This window comes from Muscardinus avellanarius, assembly GCF_963383645.1.
Source record: "Muscardinus avellanarius genome assembly, chromosome: 1".
Lineage (NCBI taxonomy): Eukaryota > Metazoa > Chordata > Mammalia > Rodentia > Gliridae > Muscardinus > Muscardinus avellanarius.
The window spans coordinates 189,495,060-189,518,538 of record NC_137786.1 but is presented as its reverse complement, the minus strand read 5'-3'; the positions used below and the strand labels follow the sequence as shown (position 1 = coordinate 189,518,538).

The following is a 23,479-nucleotide window of genomic DNA, read 5'->3' as shown; positions in this document are numbered from 1 at the left end:
CCTGATCCCCACCCCATTCTCTCCCCATCCCTCCCTCCCATGCTTGGCTTAGTGGTTGACATCTAGTATTATAGCAATTGATCCAAAATTAAACATGATAATCTCACATAACAGTTTCATTTGTCTGATACCAAGCTTTTGATGACTTAAAGATAACATTTCAATATTTCTTTTTGCTTTCTTTCTTACCAGAGAATATTTTTTTTCTTTTCTTTTTTTAGGTGAAACTATCATATATTTATATATTTATTTTTCAGAAAAAATCTATCCTAATATGGAATATGGATTCTAGATACCCAAAACAATCTTAAAAAAGAACAAAGCTAGAAGATATATATTTTCTGATTTCAAACCATATAAAGCTACAATAATTGATACAGTGTAGTACTGTTCTAAAGGCAGATATATAAACCATTGGAGTTAAATACAAGCCTAGAGCTAAATTCTTCCCTATATTGGCAAGTTATTTTTGACAAGGTTTCCACGAACCTTTGGTGGTGGGAATAATAATCTTTTAACTAAATATTGTTGAAAAATAATAATTACATGGAAAAGAATAAAATTGGACCCTTACCTAATCCCACATACAAGTATTAACTCAAAATAGATAAAAGACCTAAATATAAATCTTAAGACTATAAACTTTTAGAAGAAAATCTGGGTCATAAAACCTCACAACATTGAAATTGGCAGTGATTTCTTGGATATGATTTCAATGGCACAGGCAACAGAAGAATATACAAACTCCCTAAAAAAAATAAAAAAATATTGTATATCCAAAGACAATGTAAACAGAGTTAAAAGTTACTAATAGAATTGGATAAAATGTTTCCAAATGCTATATCTGAAGGTATATTAATATTCCAACTAGAAATCCTAAAAATTAACAACAATAAAGGCAAACAATACAATTTAGAGATAGGTAAAAGACTAACATAAATAATGAATCTCCACAGATAACCAATCTTAGTTGTCTGTTGGATGGAAAATCTTGTTTCTCTGGTTCTGGTGTGTGTTACCTATTTCTTCTTTGTAGTTAATCTCTTTGAGTATTTTCTCTAGTGCTGGTTTTGAAGACATAAATTCCTTCAGTTTCTGTTTGTCATGGAAGCTTCTTATTTCTCCATATAATTTGATAGAAAGTTTTGCTGGGTAGGAAATTCTTGGCTGGAAGTTGTTTTCTTTCAGCGTTTGGAATATGTTACTCCAAGCCCTTCTGGCTCTCATAACTTGGTTTGGGAAGTCTGGAGTGATTCTAATTGGTTTGCCTCTGAATGTCACTTGGCCCTTTGTTTTTGTTGTCTTTAAGATTCTCTGCTTGGCTTCCATATTGGTCATTTTGACAATTATATGGCGTGGGGATCCTCTTCTCCGATCCTGTCTAAAGGGAGTTCTATAAGTTTCCTGGATCTGTGTATCAACCTCTTGCTCTATGTTTGGAAAATTTTCAGCTATTACTTCCTTGAAGAGATTGTTGATCCTTTTGGTTTCACTTTATTTTCCCTCCTCTATTCCAATTATTCTTAGGTTAGCTCTCTTAAAATGGGCCCATATTTCTTCAATGTCAGATTCCTGCTGTCGGATATTTTTTTCTAGATTAGAAACTATGTGTTCATTTTTGGAATGATCATCTTCTAAGAGCGAGATTCTGTTCTCCATGTGGTCTAATCGGTTGTTCATGCTTTGAATTGAGGCCTTTACTTCATTAATTGCATCCTTTATCTCTTTTTGGCTCTCTCTGAGTTCTTTTCGAAGCACCTCTATTATTTCTACAGTTATTTTCCTGATTTGATCTTCTAGAAATCTGATTTTCTGTTTTATCGGGTTCTGATGTTGTGGGGTTGTGGGCATTTATTGCTCCAGTGTTATTCCTCTTTCCCATGATTTCGGAAGTTTGTGCCTTCTCTGGGTTCTTCCCTTGGGTCACTATGACTTCACTTAAGGTGCTCTGGATCTCGAGTCAGTAGTATCTCAGACCCCACTACTCCTTTACTGGGTTGTATCACAGAGTCTCCGACCCAGGGATTCGATAGAGGCTGCTTTAAACTATGGGGGGTGCCAGGTTGCACGTTCTCCTATAGTGTGATATCTCTGCCACCACCACTCCCTCACTGGGTCAAGTCCCAGGGAGTACAGTACTGGGATTTCTCCTCTGTGGCCCGCAATTTGACTCACTGTTCTTGAGTACGCAGATATAGCTGTTTTGGACTCAGTGAATTCACTGCTGCTGCCGCCAGTGGCAATATGGCGCTGCTGCTACGCCCTCGGCCGTGAGGCTGGCGTATTTTTTCTTCTCTGGTTTTGAGTTCCATTCTGAGTCCCTGCAGCGTGTGCTGAGCTCAGCCACTGCGAGCTTTAAATGCTCTCTGCGCTGAAAGATCCCGCCTGGCTGTTCCGCAGCAGCTCACCTTGGCTTGCTGTAGCCGTCCGGTGGGTTCGCTGCTGCCGCCGGCAGTATGGCGCTGCTGCCGCATCCTCGGGCGCGTGTATCTCCTCTGTGGCTCTGAGCTCTGTTCTCAGTCTGCTTTCTCTCTGGAGCCTGGTGGGTTTTTTGTTTCTCTGGTGATGGTGTTTTCTGGCTATGAAAGGTGCTGATTTTGTGGTAATGGAGATTGGTTGTTAGCGGGGCTCTTAAGCCCCGCTTTTCTCGGTCGCCATCTTCCCAGAAGTCCTTTTGGGGTCTTAAGAAACATTTCTACCTGTATCTATATGTTGGAGTGTTGGTCCTATACCCTCTTCTAAGAGTTTTAAAGTTTCTGGTCTAATTTTTGGTCTTTGAACCATCTAAGGTTGATTTTTGTGCAGGTTAAGAGGTTTAGGATTTAGCTCGTTTTTCTATATATGGATAGCCAATTTTTCCAGCACCATTTGTTGAAAAGTCTATCATTTCTCCAGTGTGTGTCTTTGGTGTCTTTATAAAAAATCAACTGCTTATAGATATGGGGCTTTACTTAATGCAGTTTTACAATATGTTTTCATATCTGATTTGGCCCATCCTATTGGCCTTCCATTATCCCTTCTTAAACATTTTATAATTACTTTTGATTGTCAAGTTTTCTATTTCCATACAGTCAACCTATATATTTGAAAAATACTTTGATATCTTTGGCAGGAGCACATTCAATTTCTAAAGTGAGTTATGGAGAATTTTTGGGAGGACATGCAGTTTCTTATCAAAGTTTTCTTTGTCATTTAAATATTATTATGTTAAAAAGGTAATATGTATATGTGGCAAAATTTAAGCAGTACAAAAGAACGTATGGTGAATGTGAGCACACTTTTCGGTTCTGACCTTTGCTCTAGAGGTGATGAGTCTTGGATGTGTGAGCCTAGAGATGTTCTTTGTGTGTAAAGTTCCATATGCATAGAATCATTTTATTCTGACCCAGCTTCCTTTTATTCCCAGGTGGCTGCAAGGTATATATGCTGTTCTGTGTTTCCCCACCTAGCAATGTACACCAGGAAGCATTTCACACCAGTACAAGCAGATCTGCCTCTTTCCTTTTACTAGCTGCATGGTATTTGACTGTAAATGTAACTGGAAATTTTAGTATGTTCCCTAGTGATAAAAATTAGCTTGTTTTCATTTCTTATTTTAAAAAAATGCAATGAATATTCTTTCTCGTGTGTGTGTGTGTGTGTGTGTGTGTGTGTGTGTGTGTGTGTTACTAGGGATTGAACTCAGGGGCATTCTAAGTTATTCTGAGTTATACCCACAGCTCTATTTCTTTATTTTTAATTTTGAAACAGGGTGTCACTAAGTTCCAGAGGGCCTCGCTAAGTTGCTGAGGCTGGCTTCAAACATGTGATCCTCCTGTCTCAGCCTCTCAAAGTACTGGGATTGCAGGCGTGTACCACCATGCCTGGCTTCTCATATATTTTGAGAGTATGTATGAAATCCCTAGGTATAGAGCTACTATGTTGAGGTATAAAGAAAATGTGCATACAACAATTTAATATCCTTAGCACTCTTAAACTGTACTTAAAAACAGATTTGCTGGTAAATGCTGTTATGTGCTTTTTGCTGCAATAAAAAAGAAAACATACATTTTTGATAAATATTGATAAATTACCCTATAAATCTTAAGGCAATTTATGAATTATCCCCAGCTTAAATTTACCTTCTATTAGCAATATTTTGGCTCAGTTACTGCAAAATTAGATTCTTTTAGTGAGTTAAATATTCTTAAAGTCTTGAATGAATTATTCCACACTCTTTTTGTACAGAGATTCTCAGAAAAATTCCTGTCACGTAAAACTTCAGCAAAAAACTGCTGCTCAGAGCCATGCTCTGTGCCCTTTCAGCCAGAGCAGCCTGTACCAGTTCAATTCAAGAAGCTGACATTGCTAAATCACTGTAGCCACCTGTTGTCCTGAGCTTTGGACTTGTCTGAAGACTCACCCAAAAGCAACCAGTAGTTTCACAGGGCTCAAGTCATACACCTTCCAAACTATTTTTAATTTCAGGCTCAAGAGTTTGTGCCTGATTATCTGTAACTCCTTTCCCAAGACCCACCCTGAGCATCCTCTTATTTTTATCAACCACAGTGCGCCCTTAAACACACTACCTGGAGTAAGCCTTGGGTTAGCTGGTGGACCAAGGAGGCATGTGTAAAGGTGGCAACACAACCCAAATAAAATCTGGCACCCGCAGGGGCTGCCTGCAGGAGGGTGGACACACTTAAAGAAAGATTCCCAATTGACACACACCTTAAAAAATCATATGGCTCAGATGTCTCCTCCAAAACGCACATGGATATTTAATTGCCTTGTGACAGTGTTGAGAGATGGTGACTGCGTTGTGAGGGCTCTGCCTTCATGGATTAATGCCATGAAGTGGGAGTGGGCTCCTGTTGAAAGGATTGGCCCCTTCCATGCTCTCCGGCCTACGCTATGGTGCGGTCTTCAGGCCTTCCCCACGTGCCGCCCTTGGCTGTGGGCTTCCTAGCCTTCTGAATTGGGAGCTGAAGAAGCTTCTGTTTTGTTTGTTGGGTGGTACTGGGGATTGAACCCAGAGGCATTCTGAGATACATCTGCAGCCCTATTTTTAATTTTTTAAAAAAATTTTGAAACAGCATGTTGTCAAGTTGCAGAAGGCCTCACTAAGTTGCGGAGGCTGGCTGCAAACCTGTGATCCTCCTGTCTCAGCCTCCCAGGGACTGAGATTACAGGTGTGTGCCACCATGTCTGGCTTCCATTGTTTATTACTTACCAGTTAATGGTATTCTGTCTTGTAGCAGCAGAAAGCAAACAGAGATGGAAAGTACTACAGGTCTTTGCTGAATGCTTCTTGATGAGGCAGCAAAGGGAGGATTACACTGCACAGGGTTCTAGAATGTACTGCTAAAATTTCTTTTCTGATGTCTTTTGTTTCAGAAAGAAAATTTACTAAGAATATTAATTGGATTTTCCCCCTCCCTGATTTCCACTCTAAACAGCAGCAGCTCAAATATGTCTCTCTTCACCTCTTAAAATTCAAATACCGTCTCAGCCTCCTGACCCTAGGTCTTGCTTTAGCCCTCCCTTTTCCTGATATTTATTCTCTAGCAGTTTTAATGTAGCACAATTTACCTCTTCTTTCTTTATATTCCTACCCAATAAAACCAAAGCATCTTCCAAGAAGGTAAGAAGGAGAGAGGCTTACCAATCCTTCCACTTTTTGGTCCCAATATTAAGAGTAATGAAGGGCTCATACGCCAAGTCAAGTATTGCACGTGTATTATTTCATAACCAACACACGTACTTCATAGTCTCAGTATCACTGTTTTGTAAATGAAGATGTCAAGGCTCAATGATGTAATGTACTCAAGGGAAAAGACTTAAGAAACCACGTTAAAACTTACCCACTTGCCCTGAACTCTTCTTCATGTATATATAGTGGTGTGTGTGTGTGTGTGTGTGTGTGTGTGTGTGTGTGTGTGTGTCTGTGCGTGTACTGGGGATTAAACCCAGGGGCATTCTGCCTCTGAGCTATAATCCCACCCCTATTTTTTATTCTTTATTTTGAAACAGGGTCTCACTAAGTTGCAGAGGGCCTTATTAAGTAGCTGAGGCTGGCTGTGAACTGTGATGCTCCTGTCTCAGCCTCCCAAGTACTGGGATTACAAGTGTGCGCCACCACGCCCAGTTTAGGAGTCCAGTTTCTTCTCATTTAACAGTGAGAAGTGCACAGCAGCAGATAGCGAGGACTAGTCAGTGGTCAGTGGTCTTGATGGTGTTCCTGGCCCCATATCCTTTCTCTGATCTCTGTTTTTTAAATCCTTGTGCTCAGGTCTAGTAATATTCCCTGGTCCCACCTCAATTGCTAAACAAATCTGTTCCCCTGTTGGCACAGTCCTCGTCCTGGGTGTCTGCCACTCTCCCCTCTCCTCTCTTTAGTGCTGTGCCTTTCTACAGGACTGACATTCTGCCCTGAGTACTTATCCTTAGGTCAGGGCTCTGCAACTAGTCCAATTCTTGTTTATCTATCTCTTCCCTGAAATGTCTGTTTGCTTCCTACTTTCGGTGTAAGCCATCCTGCTGGAGGCCCTGAGTGCTGAACAGGTGGGTGGTTCTTGATGCAGGCTGGCCACCTTGGGACTGGGGTGGATGTCTCACGGAGGGAGCACCATGCCCACCATGCAGCCATTCTCCTGGTTTTCCCGTATTTCAACCAAAAGTCACCCAAACTGCTCAGCTGTGGGAAGCCAAGGAGGAAGCTCTTGTGGCTGCTACTTGGGACCCAAGTGCAACAAAAGTCAGTTGAAGCAGTAGTCTACTGAGCCAGGATGGGGAAGAAAGCCACACAGAAGAGTACAGAAAGGACCATGTGGTCATAGGGCGCTGGTGGGAGGGGAGCTGTCAACTCTGACTCACACCTTCCAGTCCGGCTCTTGAGAGGCCTTTCTACACCCTAGATAAATACGTGCTGTCAGGAGGCCTACTTTCTCCTACCATGAGAGTTTCTTTGTATTTGAGTTAGTTTGAGGAGGTTCCTGCTGCTCACCCTCAAAACACTTCATAGGACCCCTCTTTCCTCAGGGCTGGTGCTTCCCCACACTTCTGCAGCTCTGCTGGTGTCCATCATATATGGAGAGATCATCCACTGTTGGCTGCCTGCAGGCCCTGCTCTAGAGGTGACACTGATGCAGCGTGTGTGTGTGTGTGTGTGTGTGTGTGTGTGTGTGTGTGTTTCTCAACCACAGGGCATGTCAGGATTCATGGAAGATGCTAGAAATCAGGTGATAGATCCAACTAGATAAAAGTGATTACAAGTTTAGAAAAGTCACAAACCAGAACCCCCCCAAAATTTAGTAGACAGGTGTCATCTCCAATGATTTAAAAGAGATGAGGAAAAAAAATCTCAAACCCTCTTGGCAGGTCCCAGAACTAAAGGAACTGTTTCAACTTTAAGGAAAAAGAACACCTGCTTGCTTATTGATTTTCCTGCTGCGGGTGGCAGGATCACCCCGCTGGCTGGCTGGAGTCATACATAAAGCAGGGACTGCTGAAGGTAGAGCAATCGATGCCCGGGCCAGGGCCACCATCATCTGACCTCTTGTGGTCAGCAAAGGCTTGAATTTAGAGAAATATAGAAACTGAAGTGGCTTCTCTAGTGCATATTTTATGAATGGGTGGATATTCAAAGCTCATGATTTATGTGAGAGATATTCATGGCTCACCTATCAGTAAATCAATTGAGATGCCTATTAGGTGCTAGAGACCTCAGGCATATATATATATATATCTAGAAACATGGAAGTGTGCATTGCTACAAACACATAGAAAGGCTGGGAAAAACATAACAAAACAGAATTTTAAAGGTATAAATCTGGGCTTAGAAAAATTGTTTAAATGCCAGAAATAGGTATAAAAATCAAACCCACAAGAGTAGGCAGGAGTTGGTGCATAGCATGCAGCTGGGGCCCTGGGCCAGGAGTCAAGGCTCAGGGGCTGGAAGCAGAGGTCTTTGCATGGAGAGAAGCAGGTGGGACATAGGAAACACCTGCATAAAACTGCCTCGAAGGGTTGCCTTGCTTATGAACAGGAACAAGAAAATGCTCCATCAAATTTGTGGACATGGTGCAGGAGCTCACCCCCCTGTTCAGGGCACATCCATCAAGCAGCCCCACAGATTCTCTCATCTAAGTGCAGAGTCCAGGTGTGCACAGGCCGCGTGCTGCATGATTCCAAACTGAGAGATGAAGGAACTTGGGTGGAGCCTGGGATGGTGGTGCATGCTTGTAATCCCAGTACTTGAGAGACTGAGCCAGGAGGACCACAGGTTTGCAGCCTGCCTCAGCTACTTAGTGAGGCCTTTCTCAACATAGTGAGACCCTATACCTGGGGTATAGCTCAGAAGTAGAATGTCCCTGGGTTCAATCCCCAGTATCAACAAAAACAAAAACAAAAACAAAAACAAAACCCACCAAATAAAGAAAAAGAAAAAGAAAGAAAGGAACTTGGGTGTAATTGAGGAAGAAATAACAAGGTCACTGTGTGGGCACTATCACATGAGCCTTTTTCTACAGAAAAAAAAAAAATTTGTCAAAGTTGAATAATCAACCCCAAACCAAAACGACAAGTGGTTATGTGGGGAGAGAAAGCCCAAAGAACAGGGAAGGAAGCCCCTGAGACTTAAAATTATTGAAGAAGCCAGGAGTGGTGGTACATACCTATAATCCCAGTGCTTGGGAGGCTGAGACAGGAGGGTCACAAGTTCAAGGCCAGCCTCAGCAACTTAGCAAGACTAACCTAGCAAGATCCTGTTTCAAATTAAAAAAAAATTTTAAAAGGGGAGGAAGCTGGGGTTATAGCTCAGAGGTAGAATGCTTCTGGGTTCAATTCCTAGTACCACAAAATAAATAAATAAATGAGTACATAAATAAATAAATAAAATTATTGAAGAGATAAAGTGGCCATAATGAAGGAGTAGAATAGTGTGAAAAGAAGCAGAGGTGATTTGAAAAGGAGACTCCAGCAGTGTGGAAAAGCAATAGGGTGCCTGCTGCCAAGGGATGCACAGTCTATTGGAGACAGAGAAGGAAGCAAGCGTGGTGGGGACAGACTAGAAGAGGGACAGCATGGGCAGCTGCTGGAGTTCACAGAAGGCACTGGGAGCCAGCCTACCCACCGAAGGTGGCATTTGAAGTAAGATGTACATGACACACTCGGCTCTTTGCTGAAAGAAGCAGGAGGAAGGGTGCCCCACCAATGGGACAGTGGGTCATAAAGTCTGGGTGACTCTGAGTGGCAGTCAGGCACTGCCACTGTCCAAGGTGGGTCCACCGTTCCCTAGTGGATGAAAAGATTCCATTAAAGAAATGGAGTCCCTCATACTGAGATGGGAAGGGCAGCTTTTAGCTCTGCAGTATAGGGAGGCAGAGACAGCAAACCAATATAGTAAATGGTAACAACAGGGGAGGTCTGGGGTGCTGCAGAGCACTTGGCCAGGGGACCAGTGTAGTACAGAATCAGGGAAGAATAAAGCAACACTTAGGCTGAGCCCTGAAGGATGAATAGGAGTTCACCAGTTGAAGGGCAGTCGGAAGATGTTCTCAGCTAATAGGAGGCCCAGATGCAAGCGGGTAAGGCCCTGTGGGAGACTAAGGGAGACTCTGCATGTGCAAAGGTTACAGTCACAACAAGAAACCATTGGAGAGACAAAGCCAGGACATGAAGGGGTTTCAATCCATGATACAAAATTTGGATTTTACCTTAGGTCAAAGAGGAGCCATCACATGCACACATTCTGGGCAATATTAGGGACTGCACCCAGGGGTTCGACCATGCTAGGCAAGGCTCTGCTGCTGAGCTACAGCCCCAGCCCTTTCTAAAAAAATTATTTGCAGACAGGACCTCACTAAAACTGAGGCTGGCCTCAAAATTGCCATCCTCCTGCCTCAGCTTCCTGAGTAGCTGGAATTATAGGCCTGTGCCACCTTGTCCAACACTATTACACATCTTAATTGGGGATGTGGATGTGGTATGACTTGATTTGTGTTTTATGAAGATGGTCCCAGGACAATGAAGATAATAGTACTGGCCGCAGGGAGATCGGGGGCTAGTGTAGCATTTTAGGCAAGACATGAGTATGCTTAGACGAGGGGGCAGTTGGCACACTGGATAGCTCAAACCAGGTGAGCTTAAAGGAGAAAGAAATAGAGGCACAGGAAGAACTGAGGATGGTGCCGTGGTTTCCAGCATGAATAACTGGCTGAATGGGACACTGTCTTTGGGCTGATGTCCAGCAGAGAACCAACAACTAGTAAGCATGCCAGAAATGTGTGCCTGCTGAAGGACAAATGGTCTTAGTGAGGTGCAGAGTTTTCAAAGCAATGAGCATGGGCCAGCTCACTTTCCATTCTTATTTCTGCCTGATGTGAATCTATGTCATTTCCTACCTAGAAAGGCCTCCCCCACCTTGGATTACCTGTTTGTCATCTGCCAGGCTAGCCCAGCTTAGTATTTAAAAATTTTTGATTAACGTGTATAAATTATACATATTAATGAGCTTCAGTGTAATATTTCAATACATGCAGCATATACTAATCAAATCCTCCTCCCTTTCTATTCTCTTCCTTCCCTTTTCTAACTTGTAGTAATCACTATTCTACATTCAGGTCTACTTTTTTGTTTAGCTTCCATTTATGAGAGACCATGCAGTATTTGTCATTCTGCGTCTGGTTTATTTTACTTAACGCAATGTCCTCCAGTTTCAGCCAGACTCCTCTCTTTATATAAATCAAAGGTAGTTTAGGGATGGAGAGATACCAAAGCAACACAGTCGATGTGATGATGGGTAACAGCAGGCCTAGGGGCTGCAGGAGCACCTGGCTAAGGGACCAATTTAATACAAGAATCAGGGATAGCCTCCAGGAAAAAGCAACACGTAAAGCTACCCTTGATCTTATCCCTTCTCCTTTCTCATCCTGGGCACAAAGCAACTCAAAGTGAACCAAAGACCCATAAATAATACCTGAAACTATGAAGCCACAAGAGAAAAAGATAGGTGTAACACTTTAAGACACTGGGATAGGCAATGACTTTGTGGATATGACCCCCAAAATACAGGAAACAGAAGCAAAAATAGACAAACAGGATTACATCAAGCAAAAAAAGCTTCTGCGTGGTCAAGGACACAACTGATGGAATGAAAGACAACCCCGAGAGAACTGGGAGAAAGTGTTTGCCAACTCTTCACTGGAGGAAGAATTAATATACAGGATATATAAGGACCTCAAAAAACTTAACAAAAACCAAAATAATTCAATTTTAAAAATGGGCAAATGATTTGAATAGATAGCCTAAAAAGAAGAAAAACAAATGGCCAACAATTATATTTCAGTATTTCCAATTCCCAGGCCCCAATGGCTACCAAGAAGCATTTGCCTCTGTTCCCCTAACAAGGAGAACACGTGCTCCACCCCGCTCTCTCACAACTGGCATCACTCTTACCAGTAACTCTGCTGGAGTTTTCCATTACTTTTCTTGGTGTCTTACAGTTCTAGTAACATTGAAATTTACACTCGATAGTATTATTATAATTTTCTACTACTAATGAGATTTTTATTTTTATTCATTTGTGTTTTAAATCCATTAGTACAAAATTTACCTCTGACAATGCCTATTGTGGTTTTTAATGCCCTTGAAACTTGCCATGAGTAATAAGACTAGAATAAGGGAATGGTGATAAGTATATACATGTCTTTTGTGGGGAAAAGGGCTTTTTATTTTTCTCGTGGCTACACTCAAGTTCTTTGATAGAGCGACTGGTAGGATATAAGGAATTAAGGGCTGAAAACACTGTGTTAGTTTGTGGATGTTTTCAAACAAGCCCCCAGTTATTTAGAGGACACTTTTTATATTCTTGGAGGATTCATATTCTTGCTTCTTTTCATGTTGATTCTTACCAGACTTACAGAAAAATATAAGCTGTGTGCTTGCGGGGAGCAAGCATGAATTGTTTGGAAGTTAAGGGACCTTGAAATGACTCTTTCCCCGACTTTTCAAGAGCCGGGGAATGTGTGATGGTGGCAGAGGCCTTGTTCCAAGGTTGGCCAGAGGAGTTTCTCTGGAGGATGGCGGTGTGAGCAGGGATGGCGCACAGGCAGGGCCAGCTTCATGGGCAGTGCGACCTACATTGAACAGTCTCACAAGGCCTCAGGCTGTAAAATTCATAGCATCACCATCTTGAAACAATGGCCATACCCTGGCCCCTACAAATTATCTATCTGGAACTGTGGACAGGCTTTGGAGCCAGACAGATTTGAGCCTGAGTTCAGGTATTTCCTGTAACTGACCATGATTTGGTTTACTTATCCGTAGAACTGAGATTATAATATTGTCTTCCCAGACTTATGTGAGAGGAGCTAACAATAGATGCCCAGCATCCCCGGGGCCTGAACAGTAGTGATCAACACTGACATATGCTCCTTCTATGTGCAGTCTCTATAATTAAACATATTATTATGACTTTATGTCAGGAGCATCAGCCAGCTGGGAGAGGCAGCACTGCCTGTGTGGTATACGAGCCAATTCCAGGTGTGCTGGTTAGGATCACACCAAGCAAAGTATGTGTTCCTAAAAGGGACATTTTAAGGCTGGAGTCCCACACATGAGTTTTCAATCCTTTTGTTGTTATGACATATGACAGCCCCGGCTCTGTATAATTCCTTCTCTTCTCCAGAAACCTCCTGAGAAAGCCACTAGTGAGACAAGCATTATAGGAAGATGTTATCCCTTTCTTCTTTTTTTTGTGGTGTTGGGAATTAGACACAGAGGCATTCTACTCCGAGCTATACCCCCAGACCTATTTTATTTTTTATTTTAAAACAGGCTCTCACTAAGTTGCAGAGGGCCTAAGTTGATGAGGCTGGCTGCAAGCCCACAATCCTCCTGTATCAGCCTCCCAAGTACTGGGATTACAAGTGTGTGTGTCACCATGACAGGCTGAAGATGCCTTTCATTTTGACCTACTTATTTGAAAACTTTAGGTATTTTAACTATTACTTGTAACAAATGTTTTTCAACATTCCACACTGCAGAGTGGGACAAGTCTATGGGTCACAATGCCATGCTTGAGAACCAGGAAGGTGGACCCTCAGGATCCTAGACAAAGAGCCCTATGACAGGCCCAATAGCCCAGCTCCAACACAGAGCTCTTGTGACTTTCCTGACTCCAGGTTGATATCACTTAGGAGGTATGACAGCCTGTGTCGAGTAACTCAGACAAGGTAGATGGCTCTAACCTTGCGATGGATAAATAGCATGATCATAAAACATTTGGTCAAACTTTTTTTCCCCTAAGATGAGAAAAGACTTTAAATCAAATTAATAAGAAACATATTCTTGGGCATTTCTGAAGTCTGGTCAAAGGGATATTAAAGGATTCTAGAAGGAGTCAGAATGACCTTCATGGCATTCAGTTGAGTAAGGTTTGTGGGCAGCTTGGAGTCCAGATGCTGGCCTTCCAGGGGAACCACTGGGGTTCTCACAGGGCTCACCTCCCTGCACTGCTGAGGCCTCTGAACCTGCACATCATGCCACACAGCGTACACATGTGTCAGGGATTTCAGGAGACAAGAGCACAGGGAGAGCCTGAAATGACTACGCATCAAGTGAGCCTGCCTGCCTGCCTGCTTGTTTCCTTGCTCGCTTCCTTCTTCTTTCCTTTATTCCCTCCCTCCTCCCTCCCTCCCTCCTTCCTTTCTTCCCTCTTTCCTTCCTTCTAGCCCCCTGGACACCTGATGGGCAGTGAAACACAGCTGCCTACAGAGCCCTCAGGCTAGAGGGGCATCTGTGGGTAGTGACAGCTAACACTGGACTGTTCTTTCTCTGTCACATGCCATCATCGAAAAACCACCACTCTTCTTCCAAGACTCTCTCATCAGCCTCTCCTTGGTGCCAACCAGCACAGGATTTTGATGAGGGACAATAGCATTTTCAGCCAAACAAGCTGCCAGGAATTACAGGCCTTTTCTCCCTGATCCCTCAGTGGCAAGAGAGGGGCCTAGATAACGGGACAGCTCCTGGGCTCAGGTGACGTGGCGCACAGAGGATGCCTCAATACACAGTGAGTAAGATGAATGACCAGCTAATTGATCCAACACCTTGGGACATAGTTGCAAAAAGCATGTGCCAATACACAAATATTTACTTTCAGAAGTAGTAATTTGGCTTAGACAGCTTAAGACCCCCCCCCCAACACACATATAAGCATTGTAGTAAGAAAACTATAAATCACTGCTTTGACTCGCAGGAGACCGGAGATGTGACATCCCAGCAATGAGGCAATGATGTGGTGTTTGGCATAAGCTAAAGAGCACGTGGCTGTGGCCTGGGAAAAGCCTGACACAAGACAGGCCCTTGCGTCCTACTCTCTATTTACCATAGATCCCCAAACTCAGCTAACAGATTTTCTTCTAGCACATTGTACTGCAAATTGCAAGCTCCTAGAAAAGAAACCTAAGGAATGCTTTACTGAATTTCTGATGTTTTTGTTATTTTGTTCTTACCTGTTGTCGAATTTCTTCCTCCATCTTCACTGGTGAGCCCAATTCCGCAACCTGTTTGACGCCTTCGCTGGCGTATCCTCCATACTCCCACAGCACATAATTCTTGGAGTGGGATCCTCCGATGATCGCAGACCAGTGATTGGCTCGACCTGAGAACATCAATTGGGATGCAGATATTAGTGTGGCTGAAACATGTTTCCCTTTTGTGATGGGGAGAAGGAGTAACTGGACAACAATTCTACCATCACTGACTATGTATATACCCTGTCCTGGGCTCAGTACTATTCAGGGAAAAGACAGAGTCCCTCTAAATAAGTAAGTCTGGGGACTATGCAGACAGGTCAACAGCAGATGTCTGAACAAAACACAGAGGCAGTTGAGGGATGCCAGCTGCCTGGGAGGATCGCAGAGAAAGGCACAGTTAAGAGAATTTTAAAGGCTGATCGTATCTGTAAGGCAGAATGGGGAGGAAAGGCTATTTCTGGCAGACTCAGAAACATTAAGAACATTGGGTGTTTGGAGAGTCATCAGTAATTCAGCATTGCTGTGTCCCAAGCTGTCAAGGGGATAGCTGGGAGGTGATGTCAGGGAGGGAGGGAGGGAGGAGTCTGCTCATGAGTGGCCTCGCTTGAGCTGCTTCGGGGTTTTGGATGTCATTTGAAAGGATCTGAAAACCACTGAAGGGTTCTGAGCAGAGGAGTGACATGATTGCATTTGAATTTTAGATAAACCACCCAGGCAGGAGTGTGAAGAATGCATTAGAGGCAGCAAAAATGGAGTGGAGAGCTGGGGAGGTAAGCAGAGCGTGAGGGCTGGGGGCGTGCGTGGAAGCAGTGGTGGGTAGCTCTCAGGACTCGGCATGGCTGTCTTCAGCTGACTTAGTGGCCATTCCAGTACAAATGGCAAGCGGGCTCAGTGTAGTTAAAGGATAAGATGGCCAGTGAGGGCGTTTGGAAGTGACCAGTCCACAGTGTGTTGGTGATCACGTGGGATGGTGTCTGGGAGGGGCTGCAGGAGGGAATTTATATACCAAGTAAGATCATGGGGAAACAGAGTTAGACCTGGGCAGACCAAGACAGGACTTGACTTGAGGATTTCATCAAAGTCCCCAAGGAATGGAGGAAGAGGGGACTGAAGTCAATGTCAGCACCATACTGGACTTATTTTTACACCCAATGAAAATAGATGCATCTCTATTTATTGCTAAGCCACATATAGTTTGTCATAGGATAGGGTCAATTCTCAGCAATTCTTTTTTCTTTTGTAGCACTGGGGATTAAACCCAGAGGTGCTCTACCACAGAGCCACATTCCCAGCACTTTCTATTTTTTGTTTTTAATTTTGACACAGGGTCTAAGTTGTCCTGGTTGGACTTGAGCTTGCGATTCTCCTGTTTCAGCTGCCCAAGTCACTGAGATTACAGGTTTGGTCCACCATGTTCAGCCTCAGACATTCTTTGGTTGGTTTCACAAAGTCTCAAGTTTAAGAACATTTTCAGGCATAGTAAAGGGGAGAGTTCAAATTCGGTGAGACAAATTATGTCTTTGTTTTACCACCTTATGGCCCAGGGTAGGCAGAAATCTTTACCTCACCACTGACAAAGCATTCTGAACAAGGTCTGATCGTGTTTATACAGGTGTTATTGCGACTCCCAAGGCCTTCTGCTCCAGGGGCACATCAAGAACATTGGCATAAATCCAGGCTGCACCCTCCTGGCCTGCTGAGGGCAGCCATCCCACCCCAGGCAGATGACATCACCACATAGGCCACCCAATTCCTTGCTCAGAATTTCCTACACATCAGGGAAATGTACACTTCATATTTATCCCTCATATCCCTGGAGAAGACAGATGGAGATACTGCCAGCTATTTATCTAAAACATTCCCTGGACAGGGAAAATGTCATACCTGTCATCTAAGCTAAGAGCATGCCTGTGAAGCCACAAGGGCTATTGTGACTGTTGATTCATGGTAGGGACCCAGGGTATCAGCTTCAGGATCTTTTGCTCCTCCGGCACGGATTCACCAAAATGCCCCCTTTTCCTGGTCTGGCCTACCTGCTATTCTCCACCTTAGTGGCTCAGCATATACCAATCCTTTGTGCTCTCTTCTTGCTTGGCTTGGCCAATTACCCCTTCATGATTTATTTGGAAGCCTCCCAAGACCACTCCAGCTGGTGTGACCTGTCTTCCCACAGCACAGATCAGATTCACCATGGCTGGTACATTTTGCTGTCCCACTAGACTATAAGCTCCCTGAGGGAGTCTGTCTTTAGCACTTTGCCTGATGCATCATAAATGCTCAATATGTGTTTCCAGAAACGTTTCATTTAGACAATTTAATGGGAAGTCGGCAGTATATGTGTTTGAAGCATTAGGGAGCTTTGATTTAGTGTCATAGTTCAGCAGAGTTCCTGATACCTACTAAGCTAAAGGGTTCAGCTATCTCACATGCTGTTAAAAATAAAAAACAATGAGAAAAAAGAAAGGCATTGGTCTTAGAGCCAGTAGACAGGGATTCAAGTCCTGGCATGACCACACTATGTAAACTTGGCCAAATTCAATTACTTTATTTTCCCAAGTCTCAGCTCCCTCTTTTGCAATTCAGAATACCATATTGACCTATCATAAAAATTAAATTCAATTATTTAAAGAATGAGATAATGTATGTAAAATCCCCACTGGCACAGAATAGACACTGAATAATTATGGCCTCTCCTCTCCTGATTGTTAGGGAGGCTTCAAAAATGAGTGAAACATAAAACCTTCCCTTAATTCCAAATAAGAGATAAGAGATATGTGTGATATGGAATGTGATAAATGAGAGAATGGGAATAAGTGCAGTCACCAGGGGGCAGGGGAATGACCCAGATGGGTCTTTCTGGTTTATTCTGTCAGCTTCCATTAGCCATGTGCCAAGCGCAGTGGCAGCCCAGGGATACTGACAAGAGTAGGATATGGCACTTGCCTGAAGGGACTCAGACTGGGGGTGGGGGAAACAGATGGGTAAACAGATTAATTACAATCCATCTTGTCAGGGTTGTTAGAGAACAGGACTGTGGAGCATGGGGGATGAAATAGCTGCCTCCAAATCCTCTAAATCCAAGGATTCGAAATCCAAGACACGAGTACAGAGAAGCAGGCACCTCCATGGTGGGATCTGTCTTCACGGTTCTTACTCTGGAATAAAATTTCATTGTTCCAGTGTAGCCATCTAGGCAATACAACTGTTAGTTTCCTACAATGATGCTGCACTGTAACACGTTAATTCAAATTTCAACACATCTAAGGAGAACAACCAAATAACAGATTTGTGCGATGCACTTGACTAGGGGGAGGGATGGGACTACATCTTCCCTGGCGGGGACAAGGTAGGCATCAGTGGGAAAAAACTGCAACATTAGAATGGACATAAATGTCAGGTGAGAGGCAGTGACTCAGGTGCAAAATGGTAGAGGGGAGAGAGGCTTGGTGAGCCTACGCCAGAAGACATGGCTTTAGGCCTCCATTTGGGACCATGAATCAGTCATTCAACTTCTTAGAGCCTTGTTTTCTCTTCATTCATTCATTCATCCATTCATTCATTCATTCTTCACTCACTGTGGTGCTGGGGATTGAATCCATGATCCCAGGTCTAGTGCAATCTACTATTGAGCTACACTCCCAGGCCAGCAACCCCTTTTAAAAATAGGGATAATAGTTACAAGGCTGGACTACCTCCCAGGGTCATACAAGTTAATTGGGATAGTTTTGGAAAGAACTGTGGAAGCTATAAAGATCTATACAAGATGAAGTTTTCAGTATTATTTCACTTATAAAGCATGATGAGAAGCTATAAGAGGAATCCAAAAGGAGGTGGAAAAACAGGAAAACTTTCCCACTGGAGGGGGAACTCCCAAAGATTGGGAGAAATAGAAAGAAGGAAGGAAGGTGGGCCAGGGGGGAAGACCGGCAGGGCAGTAGGAGCAGGGATTCTATTAACAACATAGATAAGGAGATCAAACACCTTTTAGGATGTTGCCCTTTGTGATCTGCACTATGACCTTATCTGCATGTTCTAGATGAGAACACTGAGACCCAGAAAGATTAAGGAACTGGCCCAAGTTCACAGAGCCAGGTGGGGCAAAGCTGGGCTCCAAACCCAGTCTGCCTGACTCCAGAACACTTGTTCTCCTAACAAACCACTGTGAGGTCAAGAAATGCAAGAGACTATTCGGTGGCCTGGAGAGTTAGAAGAAAAAGAGATTTGATGGAAGAGAAACTCAGGACCATTTGCAGCCAATGGCATTGGGAAAGAGGGAAGCATGATGGAGATTCCTTCTGTAGGAATGATATAACAACAGTTTATACATATTGAGTCTTCACCGTGCGCCAGGCACTTGGCAAGGGCTTGACCTCTATTGTCTCATTAAACACTCAAAAAGAAAACTCTTGATATGGATGTTCTAATCATGTGTATTTTCACATGAGGAAACTTGGACTTAGGGAGGTTCAGTGAGTTAACCCAACATCACAGAAGCAGGTGAATAAAGATGCTGGAATTTAGTTGGGTCTACGTGGTGCAAGGGGCCAGTTCTTCTCCACCACATTGAACCGTATTACCAGCAGGATATGCCCAGGGCAGGATGGGAGAGGGTCCCAAGCACTTTCATGAAGACACCAAATAGAAGGCCTGTCAATATATTCTGCATGAATTGCATATGGTCTGACTTAGGGGAGTGGCAGAGGGCAGGGGGACAGGGATGAGGAGCATAAGCCAATAAGATGGGAGACTGGACAGGCCTTGGGCGGCAATTTGGTGAAGTAGTTAAAACTCTGGTTTTTATGGGGTCTGACCAACATGTATTCTAGTCTCAGTTCTGAGACTCTAGGCTAAACAAGTCAATCACTTTCAACCTCAGTTTCTTTATCCATTAAGTAGAAAGACCAGACATCTAGGGTCTGAGGATGCAGTTCATCCAACAAGGACCAGTGGCTGGCACATAAAATGAATCATAAATATTAGCTAGTAAAATAAAATCTAAACAGGGCAAGACAAACCCAGGCCAGTTTTTGGAAGGCATGAGATCCAAAGGTAATCTTGTTGGCTCAATGAGTGACAGTTTGACTTAGAACATTAATGTTTGGAAATGACACGAATGTCAAATGTAAGGACCCAAATTTGGGGAAGAAATGTCAGGGAGCCAGCTAAAATGGGACTCAGTGGACTGGGTCTTGCAGAATATGGTAGTTAAGCAGTCTCCAGTTAGCTAGAAAGGACTTTATCCTCAAGCTTGACTATTTTTTAGAAATTAAGGGAGGAGGAAGAAAGAATACCCCGCTATCAGGAAGCTTGGGATGAAGGGAATGATATTAGTTTTTGTGGCCTTCTTAAAAGAATAATTAGGGAGGCGACCTCTGGGGTCCTTGAAACATGAAACCCCCAGACCTAGAAAACAGGGACAGTGTGTTAGTCAGCTTTTTGTCACTGTGATAAAGTACTTGAAAAAATTAACTTATAGGAGGAAAGATTTATTTTGGTCCATCATTTCAGGGTTCAGTTCATGGTTGGCTGCCTCCATCATTCGGGGGCCTGAGGTGAGGCAGGCCATTATGGCAACTGATGTGGCAGAGCAGAGGTGCTCATCTTGTGATGGCTGAGAAACAGAAAGAAGGGGCCACTGGGGGCAAGATATAAGCCCTAAGGGCACTCTCCCAAGGACACACTCCCTTCAAGGAGATCCTATTCCCTACAGGGACTATCATCTCTCAATAGTTCATTCTGATGATGAAACCCTCAATGGATTAATCCATCAATCAGGTCAACACCTTCCTGATCCAATCGTTCCTCTTGAACATTGCTGAATAGGGGATCAAGCCTTCAACACAGGAGTCTTTGGGGGACATTCCAGATCCAAACGATACCAGGCAGAAAAGCAAACTATCACTGACTCCTTCCTATCTAAAGAAGGACACACAGGCCGGGCGTGGTGGCGCACGCTTGTAATCCCTGCGCTTGGGAGGCGGAGACAGGAGGATCGCGCAGGTTCGAAGCCAGCCGCACTGGCATAAGAGACCCTGTTTCAAAAATATAAAATAGGTTTGGGAGTGTAGCCTGGAGGTAGAAGAGCTTTCAGGAACCCCAGTACCACCAAAAAAAAAATAATAAAATAATAATAAAAAAATAAAGAAGGACACAGCCCTCACTCATTCCAGTAGTGTTTAGGTGGCCTCTATTCATCTGGGTCTGGAAGTTTGTTTGTTTGTTTGTTTATTTATTTATTTATTTATTGGTGGTACTGGGGGTGGAACCCAGAGGCTTTCTACCTCCAGGATATACTCCCAGACCTATTTTATATTTTATTTGGAAACAGGGTCTCACTAAGTTGCAGAGAGCCTCACTAAGTAGCTGAGGCTGGCTTCGAACCTGTGCAATCCTCCTGTCTCAGCCTCCCAAGAGCAGGGAATACAAGCGTGCACCATCATGCCCAGCTTATTTATTTTTGCAGTACTGGGGATTAAACTCAGGGATGTTATATCTCCAAGCTACACCCTTAGCCCTATTTTTATTCTTTATTTTGAAACAAGGTCCTACTAAGCTGCAGAGGGTGTCACTAAGTAGCTAAGGCTGGTGTGAACCTGTGATCCTCCTTTTTCAGCCTTCTAAGTACTGGGATTACAAGCGTGCGCCATCATGCTCGGCTTAGATGTTTATTTTAAATAGCCAGGATGAGGCATACATGGGACAGAGGCAGATAGGAAACTGGGAGGAAGAAAAAGTTGAGATGCCGATGGACAAGTAGGTACATTTGTCTAAAAAATGACTCTAGGGAGATTCTATCTATCTATCTATCTATCTATCTATCTATCTATCTATCTATCATCTTTTCTGACATCTTTTCTATTATCCACACTGGTGTTAAATTACCAATGTTCAGAAGGATAATTAAAAGCCAATGCTCATCAAAGAAGATACATGTTGGCATTTAATCTGGTGTTGAAGGAGGACTATTGCATGGTAGGTGTATTCTCTGAGGTGTTCTGCATATGGCAGGTATAATGGTTAATTTGAGGTATGAACTTGAAGGGATACGAGGAATCTAGACATTTGGTCAAACCTTATTCAGGATGTGTCTGTGATGGTGTTCTGGATGAGGGTAACAACTGAATTAGTAGATGGAATAAAACTCCTCTCTCTGAGGTGGGTGGACCTTGCCTATTAAATTGAAGGCCTGAATAGAGAATAAGGCCAACTGTCCCTTGAATGAGAGGGAATTCCCGATGCCGCCTCCCAGTGGGAACATCACTCCTCCCAACCCCAGCCTTCATACCCAAGCGGAAACGCTGGTTCTTCCTGGGACTTGAGTCTACCATCCTTTGGAATTACATGATCAGCTTGCCTCATTCTCAGGCCTTAAGATTTAGACTGGAACCGAACCATTGGCTCTCCTTGGTCTCCAGCTTGCTAACGGCATATTGGGGACTTCTCAGCCTCCATAATTGGGTGAGCCAATTCCTTATAATAAGTCTCTTTCTGTATATGCATACATATCCTATTGGCTCTGTTTCTTTGGAGAATCCTGAGTAATAAAGCAGGTGTTCAGTGACTGAGCAGATTTCCTGGTCTGTGGCAACATTTCCCTTGCCAGTCTTAGTCCTTAAAAAGCTTTCCATGATTTTCCTTGATAACCATTCAGAGTGCTTCATAGGAGAATGTCCTTACTAGATTGCTGCAATCTCCTATTATCCAACTTTAGCCTCACCCATACTACTCTCAGCAAATCCTTGTTTGGGGCCCTAATTGGGTCTCTATGGAATCTGAGATAGTAGCTACATCAAACAAAGGTCCTGTAATTTCTAAGCTTTATCATGTGGCCGGCAGCTAACAGAAAATCATGATGGACCTTCCAGGTCTATTCATAAAAGTAGTCTTGGATCTTGTTTCCCTCATGGCCTTGTTAGTCTCACCCTAAGCACAGGCCCAGAATCTTTCTAATTTCTGAAGCTTTAGACTTGGCTGTGTAGCGGGGCTTCTGTGGGCTTGCCCTGGGCACCACCCAGGACGCAGCTTGCGCTTGTCCTTCTGGCTCTTGCTGCTCTTGGCAGCTTCAGGAGCTCACGCTCATGAAGCCATTGTGCTTTTCAGGATCGCTGCCCAGTATGGCTAAAACCCTGTGTGAGGAGGGCTGTCAAATTCGACCAGACATTCCCCAATTTTCTTTCTTATTTCTTCATTTAGCTATCATTTTTTTTTTTTGAATTCTCTAAGGTCTCAAGGGAAGTGTCACTTTTCCATTCTTGTGAAAACCTTGTACTCAGGAAACCGATAAAATTCTTTTCCATTTCCTCTGAGGCTTTCAATAATAAGATTCCATTCTATCCTATTAATTCATTTGGTGAATATTTATTGAGCTTACACTATGCACTAAACCAAGCTACAGATCCCTGTTTTTTATCCAATAAAGTTTTGTATTTTATGTATCATCTATAAATTGTTTATGGCTGCTTTCATGCTACAGTGGCTGAGTTGAGTAGTTACAACAGAGGCTCTCTGGTGTCCAACCTTAAAACAGTTACTACCTGGTTTCTTATATGACTGTTTGCCAAAATCAGTGCCAGGCCACAGGCAACTCCAAGATGTGGCAGACTCAGTCTCTGTCCTTGAGATATTGTCTGCAGTGTGGGTTGAAGGACATGATAAAAGGTCCAAACATGCAATTATAGAACAGTTTTGTATGTGTGTGATGCAACTTTGATAAAGGCAAAGACAGAAAAAACTTTGATAAAGGCAAAGACAGAAAAGCATAACAAAGGGGACACTTAGCCAAGATGGTACCAGAGAAGGCTTTCTGGAAAAATGGTAGCTGAGTTAAGTTTTGAAGTATAAATAAGAGATAGTAAGACAGACAGGAAATTGAGCAAAGACTTTTTCTCTTGCATAAGGAAAGGTAGGTGTAAAATCAGAGACACAAGAGAAAGATAGAGGTACATGGTAAACCATGTCAT

The 23,479-nt window shown here is 43.3% G+C and overlaps 1 protein-coding gene across 1 annotated transcript in view; it reads right to left on the bottom strand.

Moving 5' to 3' along the window:
* The window catches only part of SPON1 (spondin 1), a gene marked incomplete at both ends in the record, with an annotated part of 300,161 nt that overhangs the window by 104,602 nt on the left and 172,080 nt on the right, over positions 1-23,479 (bottom strand). Inside the window, one exon of the mRNA XM_080707718.1 lies at positions 14,496-14,644. Coding sequence (XP_080563844.1) covers positions 14,496-14,644 — 149 coding nt within the window. The remainder of the gene's footprint in view (positions 1-14,495; positions 14,645-23,479) is intronic.